This window comes from Engystomops pustulosus, chromosome 10 (assembly GCF_040894005.1).
Source record: "Engystomops pustulosus chromosome 10, aEngPut4.maternal, whole genome shotgun sequence".
NCBI classification, from domain to species: domain Eukaryota; kingdom Metazoa; phylum Chordata; class Amphibia; order Anura; family Leptodactylidae; genus Engystomops; species Engystomops pustulosus.
Genome location: NC_092420.1, coordinates 97,391,350 through 97,403,483, shown reverse-complemented (window position 1 = coordinate 97,403,483; position 12,134 = coordinate 97,391,350). Strand labels below are relative to the sequence as shown.

Below are 12,134 nucleotides of genomic sequence, written 5' to 3'. Positions count from 1 at the left end.
TTATATTCCTGTACATAGTAGATATTACACGAGGAACATTATAATACTTAGAACTTACTTGTTGGACTTCACTTTCACCATTTGATATCTTCTCTGTATACACAAATGAATTGAATATTCTCTGTAGAAATAAAAAATAAAAAAAACAGAAAAAAGGTTGAGAGACTAATAATTGGGGATAAAACATATCACTATATAGAAAGGATATATTACATTCTGCTGAAAATGTGATGACACCACATGCCTGTATGACAAGTCACCCCCCCCCCCCCCACTCCAACTTTGATACAATGATGGATTTGATTTCCCTCTTCCCATCACAGGCCCTTATACTGTGGCCCCTGAGAATTGGAGAATTTTAGCAATATGCACCTGCAGCTCTATAAGGCGGCAATAAATCTCTTCCATTGTAAATTCCCTGTGAGATTCATAGAGCCAAAAAAAGATTCTGGGCTTTAAAGGGCTAAGGGTGGATGGCTACCAACAGCAGCACGCGGCATTCACCTTATACTACAGGAGGTGCACTGCTCAGATACTTCAATCACATTAAACATCTCTCCAGGGACAATACCGAACACTGACTGCAGTCGGTATGGTCATATCTGCTGATACATTCCCTTTAAGGAGTTCTATGTTAAAGGGGTTGGCCTAATATTTAATACCGTCTTCTATTTACAGAGTAATGTGCTTATGGGGAGTACAAAGTACTGGAATCCCTCACTGATCCCACAAAAGATCCCGTTACTCATCTATAAGCGACAGGTTGAGCACCTCCTCCGGACAGTGTGGAGGCTCAGACCTCAGGGGTTCCCTAAATTATACCTTATCTATGGACTTTAAGGGACATTGTGCAATACGTTATTTCCCCTGTGGGGGAGCTGTAGGGAAACTTAACACCTACCCACAATAATCTCAACATAGCTAATGGGGTTCCCTTCAAATTCTTCACACCCTAACCCCAATTATTCCTAAAATTCCAATATAAATTGTCTATGGAATATATCAAAAATCCCAATTTGGACAAAATATAAATCTTCAATATTAACAATTAACTTCCCCGAGCTAAACCTGGGAGCCTTATTTAACCACCATGTGCCCGCACCTCGCTCGCCAGCGGTACACTTTGAACTTTCGGGCGAAGCGCTGTTCTGGTTTTCATTAAAAATTGTGCAGTTAAAAAAAAGAACCCTATTAGCGGATCTGCCATTCTCACAGACTACCAAAAAAACTCGTAAATCCACATTAAATTAGGACTGTGCCATTCTGTGAGGAGGTCTAGTCACCCCGCGGATCGCAGATAACGTCTTCCCATTCTTCCCCGAGGCTACGAAATAATTGCTAGCAAAATGCCAGAAATATAACCGCCCCCCCCCCCTTTCCTTATTTACTGAAGAACGGAGGCTGAGCCGCCGCGAAAATCCTGCAGCCAGACAAACAAGAGCAGAAAACACAGAAGTGCACCCCGAAATACACAGGCATCTGTATACAGCCATATACAGCTATGATATAGAATCCTGGGGGGGGATATTATGTAAACAATGCAACAATGTAACAATGCAACAATGTAACAATATGCCGAGATCTGCCACAAGTCCTGGAGCCCCCCCATCAGTGTATCCAGCTCTGTATCTGACCTTATTCACTGACAGCCGTCCCTTTGGATTACTGCAACTTGTAAACACTCCTTGTGGGTGTGGTCAGAAAATTAAAGGGGTCCGTGGGTGATCGGAATTACATCCAAGGAAAAGCAATCAATAGAAGTGTTAAAGGATCAATCGAACAATCTTACTCCACATTAGACCCCCGGCCGCTTTGTTTCATGATGACCGGCTGTGTCTGGTATCGCAGTTTAACTCTATTAAAAGTGAATGGGACTGAGCTGCAATACCACACATAACCTGAATACAGACGTGGCGCTATTTTTAGAAGACAGAAGCAATGTTTTCCCTTTAAGCACTGATACCAATCGATTTTCAGATGATGTTGTGATCCAAACCATAATTTAGTCACAATTAGGATTTCAATTTATCTTAAAGGGGATGTTCAATTTTAGAAAAAGCAACATGTATTTTTCCAGAAACAGCACCACGTCCGTTTAGAGGTTATAGTAGGTACTGCATCTCATCTTGCCCTCTTTACTCTAAGGGAACTAAGCTGCATTACCGTATACAACCTGGACACAGCTCTAGCGCTATTCTACTTTGCGACAATCCCTTTAACCACCGGACGGTGCAAAATTTGGTAGGAAAAATTTGGAAATTGAAAAATTCAGCAATAAAACAACATTCTGTGGTGAGGACGATGAGAAGATGACAATGTGCATGAAGTCTCCACTCCACCTACACTGGCTGATAACAGAGAACAACAACATACACCTGTATTTAAAGGTGAACTATTTTTTACCACATTTTATATTGAAAAAAATACATATAACAAATATATACAAGGGACTAGAGAAATGCGGGGGAGGGGAAGGCGGTAATGTCTTGGGTTTAACCTTGTAATCATGAGAGGAGAATGTCAGTGAAAGGAGCAATTCTTCTCACATGAAGGTCATGAGACGCCGGGGATTACTACTCCAATCATGGTCACACAGGGACACTCATCATACACCGCAGGCAAACAAGAGCAAGCTTTGTGGCCAAGAACAACATCTCCGTTCAGGCCCGACCACAATGAGGTTCCGCAGCAGCATGGCCCTCCTCACCTAGCCCGATAAAGGGGTGCGCTACCAAACACAGTTCAAAGGGTCTATAGATAACGACTGCAAAATGATCTCCTGCCCAGACCTCGAGCCCCTCAACTGAACCTTCTCTCCTGCAGCGCCCCCGGAGGAGAAATTAAGTATTTCATTCAAACTAATGGGGCACAGGACAGGGTAGGTCCTCCCAAGAGAGAGGGGGCGCTCTTTAAAATAGCCTGTTACTAGAACCTCACTCACTTTAAAGCTGGAAATCTTCAGCATTATAAGATCTCCACTTGCTGTCAGTGAATGTGAATATGTATTTATATCTAATAAAATCCTGACCGCATGTAATAATTCACAGTTTACAACATTGTACGTGGCCAGTACAATCCGGCAGTCATGCGTCTACGAACATGCAGAAAGGTCTGGTGAGGGTGCGGTCACACGTGGCGCTAGCGTAGCGTTCACAGCAGTGTGGGCCTTGGCCTGATCTCATATGTGCCTGCAGTCTGTAAGGCAACACCTTAAGATATTCCCTTTAAGCAGGGAATGTACAGAACCAGGTCTGGGAAATCTTGGTAGATGAACCACTGCATCCGTGACCAAGATATGGAGTCATCCCCTTTAAGACAGGACCAGTGTTCACTTTTAGGTCAGGAAATAGTTAAAGCCATGGGGGGACCCCGACCAAGGTTCTCCGCAATCAGGCGTCTGACAATTTGCCAGAATGCAATCAGTGGAGCTGAAGGTTAGGACGAAGACGAACGGCCAGAGAAATAGGTACCATATGTTGGAGGCTGCGGCTCTGGCGTGTAATGTGACCGGGAGCGAGTGGACACCTCCTATATGACTCCAATCCAGAGCCGTAAGAGGAAACAGATGGCGGCAGAGCCCGGGGCCCTCCCACAACACTGCCGCCTTCACTACCAGGGACACTGCCCGTATGTGACGGCTGCCGAGGTACCGGCCCTGCCAATGGCCACCGGCACAATCTGCACTAAACGGGAAGGAAAACTGAATATTCATCTTACTGGTTCCATGGAAAGTCCTGGGACACAGGATCTGTACACAGCACCGGTCTGTTACAATGTATCAGCTGTGGACTGTAGTCTGGAGAGAAATGGGACAAACCCTCCGCTGCAAGAAGCATCAGTAACTACCCTAAACAAGAAGGGTCTCACTGACAGCAAAAAAGTGAAACACAATGGGGCTCATTTACTAAGGGTTGCGCCAAAACGGCCTGCACAGGTATTAAAGAAGTGTCTGCACTGGGATTGCGGCACAGCTGCTTATATGCGACACAATTTATGGGGCGGACTGATTGGACTGAGCGTGGTATTTAACTTTTAAATTGTGTCGCAAGACAATGCACTTACATGCACCAATAAAAAGATGGTGAACTCGGGCCCTGAGCGGGGAGGCGACACATTCATGATTTCAGGCGCACAATCTTAGCGAATCTCCGCATGCAGCATTATACACGGAAATAGCAATTTCACTGCGGTGACCCTGTAAGTAAATGTGCCCCAATGTATTAAAAAGTTAGTATGATTTATGAATTTATGGGGCAATGCAACCACAGACTAACTTTGCAGTTATATTCTTGTACATAGGGGGCAGTATTATAGTAGTTATATCCCTGTACATAGGGGGTAGTATTATAGTAGTTATATTCTTGTACATAGGGGGTAGTATTATAGTGGTTATATTCCTGTACATAGGGGGCAGTATTATAGTAGTTATATTCCTGTACATAGGGGGCAGTATTATAGTAGTTATATTCTTGTACATAGGGGAAGTATTATAGTAGTTATATTCTTGTACATAGGGGGCAGTATAATAGTAGTTATATTCCTGTACATAGGGGGCAGTATTATAGTAGTTATATTCTTGTACATAGGGGGCAGTATTATAGTAGTTATATTCCTGTACATAGGGGGCAGTATTATAGTAGTTATATTCTTGTACATAGGGGGCAGTATTATAGTAGTTATATTCCTGTACATAGGGGGCAGTATTATAGTAGTTATATTCCTGTACATAGGGGGCAGTATTATAGTAGTTATATTCTTGTACATAGGGATCAGTATTATAGTAGTTATATTCCTGTACATAGGGGGCAGTATTATAGTGGTTATATTCCTGTACATAGGGGGAAGTATTATAGTAGTTATATTCCTGTACATAGGGGGTAGTATTATAGTAGTTATATTCCTGTACATAGGGGGTAGTATTATAGTAGTTATATTCCTGTACATAGGGGGCAGTATTATAGTAGTTATATTCTTGTACATAGGGGGCAGTATTATAGTAGTTATATTCCTGTACATAGGGGGCAGTATTATAGTATTTATATTCCTGTACATAGGGGGTAGTATTATAGTAGTTATATTCTTGTACATAGGAGGCAGTATTATAGTAGTTATATCCCTGTACATAGGGGGCAGTATTATAGTAGTTATATCCCTGTACATAGGGGGCAGTATTATAGTAGTTATATCCCTGTACATAGGGGCAGTATTATAGTAGTTATATTCCTGTACATAGGGGGCAGTATTATAATAGTTATATTCCTGTACATAGGGGCAGTATTATAGTAGTTATATTCCTGTACATAGGGGGCAGTATTATAGTAGTTATATTCCTGTACATAGGGGCAGTATTATAGTAGTTATATTCCTGTACATAGGGGCAGTATTATAGTAGTTATATTCCTGTACATAGGGGGCAGTATTATAGTAGTTATATTCTTGTACATAGGGGTAGTATTATAGTAGTTATATTCTTGTACATAGGAGGCAGTATTATAGTAGTTATATCCCTGTACATAGGGGGCAGTATTATAGTAGTTATATTCTTGTACATAGGGGTAGTATTATAGTAGTTATATTCTTGTACATAGGGGGCAGTATTATGGTAGTTATATTCTTATACATAGGGAGCAGTATTATAGTAGTTATATCCCTGTACATAGGGGGCAGTATTATAGTAGTTATATCCCTGTACATAGGGGGCAGTATTATAATAGTTATATTCCTGTACATAGGGGCAGTATTATAGTAGTTATATTCCTGTACATAAGGGGCAGTATTATAGTAGTTATATTCCTGTACATAGGGGGCAGTATTATAGTAGTTATATTCCTGTACATAGGAGGCAGTATTATAGTAGTTATATTCCTGTACATAGGGGTCAGTATTATAGTAGTTATATTCTTGTACATAGGAGGCAGTATTATAGTAGTTATATTCTTGTACATAGGAGGCAGTATTATAGTAGATATATTTCTGTACATAGGGGGCAGTATTATAGTAGATATATTCCTGTACATAGGGGGCAGTATTATAGTAGTTATATTCCTGTACATAGGGGGCAGTATTATAGTAGTTATATTCCTGTACATAGGGGGCAGTATTATAGTAGTTATATTCTTGTACATAGGGGGCAGTATTATAGTAGTAATATTCTTGTACATAGGGGGCAGTATAATAGTAGTTATATTCTTGTACATAGGGGGCAGTATTATAGTAGTTATATTCTTGTACATAGAGGGCAGTATTATAGTAGTTATATTCTTGTACATAGAGGGCAGTATTATAGTAGTTATATCCTTGTACATAGAGGGCAGTATTATAGTAGTTATATTCTTGTACATAGGGGCAGTATTATAGTAGTTATATTCTTGTACATAGGGGGCAGTATTATAGTAGTTATATTCCTGTACATAGGGGCAGTATTATAGTAGTTATATTCTTGTACATAGCGGGCAGTATTATAGTAGTTATATTCTTGTACATAGGGGGCAGTATTATAGTAGTTATATTCTTGTACATAGGGGGCAGTATTATAGTAGTTATATTCTTGTACATAGGGGGCAGTATTATAGTAGTTATATTCCTGTACATAGGGAGCAGTATTATAGCAGTTATATTCTTGTACATAGGAGGCAGTATTATAGTAGTTATATTCTTGTACATAGGGGGCAGTATTATAGTAGTTATATTCCTGTACATAGGGGGCAGTATTATAGTAGTTATATTCTTGTACATAGGGGGCAGTATTATAGTAGTTATATTCTTATACATAGGAGGCAGTATTATAGTAGTTATATTCCTGTACATAGGGGGCAGTATTATAGTAGTTATATTCTTGTACATAGGGGGCAGTATTATAGTAGTTATATTCCTGTACATAGGGGGCAGTATTATAGTAGTTATATTCCTGTACATAGGGGGCAGTATTATAGTAGTTATATTCTTGTACATAGGGGGCAGTATTATAGTAGTTATATTCCTGTACATAGGGGCAGTATTATAGTAGTTATATTCCTGTACATAGGGGGCAGTATTATAGTAGTTATATTCTTGTACATAGGGGGCAGTATTATAGTAGTTATATTCTTGTACATAGGGGGCAGTATTATAGTAGTTATATTCTTGTACATAGGGGGCAGTATTATAGTAGTTATATTCTTGTACATAGGGGGCAGTATTATAGTAGTTATATTCCTGTACATAGGGGGCAGTATTATAGTAGTTATATTCTTGTACATAGGGGGCAGTATTATAGTAGTTATATTCCTGTACATAGGGGCAGTATTATAGTAGTTATATTCCTGTACATAGGGGGCAGTATTATAGTAGTTATATTCTTGTACATAGGGGGCAGTATTATAGTAGTTATATTCTTGTACATAGGGGGGCAGTATTATCACCGCACTCCCCAATGCAGCTGCCTCACATCTGGCCTATAGGTAGATTTTTTAATCACATATACGGTATTATTCGGCACATGGTAATGCTCCATTTCCCTCTTTTATAGTAGACCTGGTTTCCGTTCCTACAAAGGGCCAATTCACACCAGACCAATTAGTCCGCTCTTATTTCCAGGACCTTTGTAAAACCTTGATTGTTAACATGAAAATATAATTAGGGATATTATGGCCCCTGGTTATACATTCCAGAATATTTACAAGTCTCCATATTTCATATTAAAAGTTTTATACATTTTTTCCACTTAACCGAATAGTCCAATGTCTTCCACACTGTATGGAGCAGAATTCCTACAATCTGACTATTCAGGATTTTGCGCTTCCTACGTGTCGCTCCGACTTCCTGGTGTCACACTGTGCGCATCTTAGATTTTTAATTAAAGTGGACATGAGCTGGAGATGAGAGGAGATTACAGAACAATTGATATGGCTATTATTATATATACAGAACGGCGAATGCAATTACGAGAATCCGTAAGAGTAACGCGCGTCGGAAGAGTCGTCTCTGAATTGGGTGCAAAATAACAGCAGAGGCTTCTTATTTACATACAAAATATAGAAAATCAACTTCAGATATGTCTTTGGTCATCCAGATTGTGATGCATTTTTAATAGCTCTGCTTGCTGTCAGTGATTTAAAATACCTTCCCCCTCACATCCAGAGGCTAAAAACCTACACAGACCCCAGATTAACTAAGGATTTCCTACAACTATGTTGCCGAATTGTATTGTCCTCACACTGCTGTGCTCTAAGAGAGGGGAAGTGCTGTGAAGCAATTCAATGTAGAGAGCTGAGCACCAGATGAAGCAGCCAAACAAAAAGACTGATACAGTATGTCCTCCGTACAGAGGGGAGGGGCAGTACAGCAGATCTAAGAGCACAGCAGTGTGAGGACACGCCCCTAGTGCACATGGAGAAGCTACAAGCCTGAAATAGAAATGTATATTTTCATAGTCCTGCTGCTACTAACAGCATACAAAAAGGTATGGGCACACATCACTGCAGGGACAATAACCAACACAGGCTGCAGAAAGCACATCAGTGTGAGGACACAACCCCAAGACAATCGTAGAAAACACATTTATATTTCACAGTCCTGCTGCTACTAACTTCATACACAGAGATATGCTTGCACATCTCACTATGGACAATACCCAACACTGGCTGCAGAGAGCACAGAGTACAGCAGTGTAAAGGAAAAAAACTCCAGTGCACTTGGAGAAGCTACAATCCTGGAATATAAAACCATTTATCACAGTCCTGCTGCTACTAACATCATATACAAAGGTCTAATTACACATCTCTCCCAAAACAATACCTAATAATGGCTGCACCCTGCATGGTCCTAGTTCAGCCGAAATACACACCTGATACTAGAGACTGAAAACAAGTTGCAAAATAGAACTGTAACACAAAAAATAACTACAGGCAGCCCCCGGGTTACATACAAGATAGGGTCTGTAGGTTTGTTCTTAAGCTGAATTTATATGTAAGTCGGAACTGTATATTTTATCATTGTAATCCCAGCCAAAATTTTTTCGGTCTCTGTGACAATTGGATTTTAAAAATGTTGGATTATCATAAGAACCAGGAGTAACAATAAAGCTTCATTACAGACGCCTGTGATAACTGTTACAGCTGATTATTGTAGCCTAGGACTAAAGTACAAGAAATGACCAATATCCAGAGGTCCGTTTGTAACTAGGGGTCGTATGTAAGTCGGGTGTTCTTAAGTAGGGGACCACCTGTACTAATAACTTATAATAAATGCATCAGGGACATCTATTGTGCTTTCCCTGGGTGTCAGTGGTCACTGTAGTTCTAGGATTGTATTCATAAACCAGGAAGATCTGGATGAACACCACCAGATACCGGACAGCTATACAGAATCCAGACCACAATGGGCAATTATTTTGTTATTCTGAGGTTTCCATCTGTAAGTGATTGTAAAATGTGCGGCTGCAATATATTCCCAGCTAATAAAATGCCCTGCGATCTGCGGCATGTAATATTAATGAGAGGATTGTTCGTTATCTCCCCGGAGCGCATCAGTCTCAAGGTCTCTTTGAAGATGTATCTATGATACCAAATGCATGCGAAAAACTGGGAAAACAGATACAAATGGAAAGTCCGGTTATAATAAATAAATAAATACTAATTTACTCTGCAACTTTATTGTAGCGGGTTCAGCATTTAAAGGGATTGAGGACTTTTGCACATTGTTAAGGCACCAAATGTGTCACAGATAACTATGGTAATTTAAGCAACTTTGTCATCAGAAATATTTCACATTTATTACCAATAACTATATACATTTAAAGGGTATCTCCATGGTTACAGACTACAAACAAACGCACTGTAGTCAGAGGTTGGTATCTTGGTCCCTCCTGTATCCCATAGGTGTAAATACTGGACTCAAGGACTGTGCCATGGGACCAGGGAAACAGAGAAAGGCAAATACTCTGGCGCACCCGGTATAACTGGAAAACCACGCACAGGATGTCACATGCTGTATTCTATCCACAGGATTGGGCCTAACTTGCTGATTGGTGGGGGTCTCAGTGATGAGACCCCCACAAATCACGAGGACGACACCTTGTTGCTCCCAGAGAGTAATGGAGCAGACGGCTGCACATGACCGTTCTGCTCCATTCATTTCTATGGAGCTGACGGAGATTATGGAGCGCTGCGCTCAGCAATTTCCGTCGGCTCCATTGAGATGTATGGAGTAGACCGGTCATGCACGGCCGTCTGCTCCATTAATCTCCGGGAGCGACAAGGGGTCCGACTGAGGTACCTGGGACCCCATTGTTCTCGGGATCTGTGGGGGTCTCATCACTGATAACTGATTGGTGGGGGCACCAATCAACTGGATAGGGCCTAACTTAGTTTGTGGGAAAACCCCTTTAAAAAGGCAGATGTGCCCACGTTACAGAACATCAGGGAACGTTCCATTAATCCAGCTGGATGCAGCCGGGGAAGGATGGAAAACATTTGGTGGCCCCTGGCACATTCTCCAGAGGCCATTACCTTCCCGTTAGTGAGTGGGAGGTTCACAGGAAACAGGACACCCAATTACCAGAGATTTTACCAAGGACTATAAACACTGGGGCGGCCAATTACTGGACCCGTTAACCCATTCCCTGCCAAAATCGGGGAAACAAGACTACATAAGATCTGACCCTCACACAACGGGTCACACCCAGATGACATCGTCATGATACAAGCACAACTAGTGAGGAATCTTTACATAATAGCTCCCAGGAATACAGGGACCCCCATGCACCCCATACATGGCTCTCCCTGCCGCTCTACATAATAGCTCCCAGGAATACAGGGACCCCCATGCACCCCATATATGGCTCTCCCTGCCGCTCTACATAATAGCTCCCAGGAATACAGGGACCCCCATGCACCCCATATATGGCTCTCCCTGCCGCTCCCTACATAATAGCTCCCAGGAATACAGGGACCCCCATGCACCCCATACATGGCTCTCCCTGCCGCTCTACATAATAGCTCCCAGGAATACAGGGACCCCCATGCACCCCATACATGGCTCTCCCTGCCGCTCTACATAATAGCTCCCAGGAATACAGGGACCCCCATGCACCCCATACATGGCTCTCCCTGCCGCTCTACATAATAGCTCCCAGGAATACAGGGACCCCCATGCACCCCATACATGGCTCTCCCTGCCGCTCTACATAATAGCTCCCAGGAATACAGGGACCCCCATGCACCCCATACATGGCTCTCCCTGCCGCTCTACATAATAGCTCCCAGGAATACAGGGACCCCCATGCACCCCATATATGGCTCTCCCTGCCGCTCTACATAATAGCTCCCAGGAATACAGGGACCCCCATGCACCCCATATATGGCTCTCCCTGCCGCTCTACATAATAGCTCCCAGGAATACAGGGACCCCCATGCACCCCATACATGGCTCTCCCTGCCGCTCTACATAATAGCTCCCAGGAATACAGGGACCCCCATGCACCCCATACATGGCTCTCCCTGCCGCTCTACATAATAGCTCCCAGGAATACAGGGACCCCCATGCACCCCATACATGGCTCTCCCTGCCGCTCTACATAATAGCTCCCAGGAATACAGGGACCCCCATGCACCCCATACATGGCTCTCCCTGCCGCTCTACATAATAGCTCCCAGGAATACAGGGACCCCCATGCACCCCATACATGGCTCTCCCTGCCGCTCTACATAATAGCTCCCAGGAATACAGGGACCCCCATGCACCCCATACATGGCTCTCCCTGCCGCTCTACATAATAGCTCCCAGGAATACAGGGACCCCCATGCACCCCATATATGGCTCTCCCTGCCGCTCTACATAATAGCTCCCAGGAATACAGGGACCCCCATGCACCCCATACATGGCTCTCCCTGCCGCTCTACATAATAGCTCCCAGGAATACAGGGACCCCCATGCACCCCATATATGGCTCTCCCTGCCGCTCTACATAATAGCTCCCAGGAATACAGGGACCCCCATGCACCCCATATATGGCTCTCCCTGCCGCTCCCTACATAATAGCTCCCAGGAATACAGGGACCCCCATGCACCCCATACATGGCTCTCCCTGCCGCTCTACATAATAGCTCCCAGGAATACAGGGACCCCATGCACCCCATATATGGCTCTCCCTGCCG

General features: G+C 42.8%; 1 protein-coding gene across 2 annotated transcripts in view; it reads right to left on the bottom strand.

Annotated features, from left to right (window-relative positions):
• CACHD1 (cache domain containing 1) overlaps positions 1 to 12,134 on the bottom strand; it is a 73,622-nt gene that overhangs the window by 41,188 nt on the left and 20,300 nt on the right. For both annotated transcript variants that reach the window (XM_072128746.1, XM_072128747.1), the window contains exon 2: positions 59 to 121. In XM_072128746.1, coding sequence (XP_071984847.1) covers positions 59 to 121 — 63 coding nt within the window. The remainder of the gene's footprint in view (positions 1 to 58; positions 122 to 12,134) is intronic.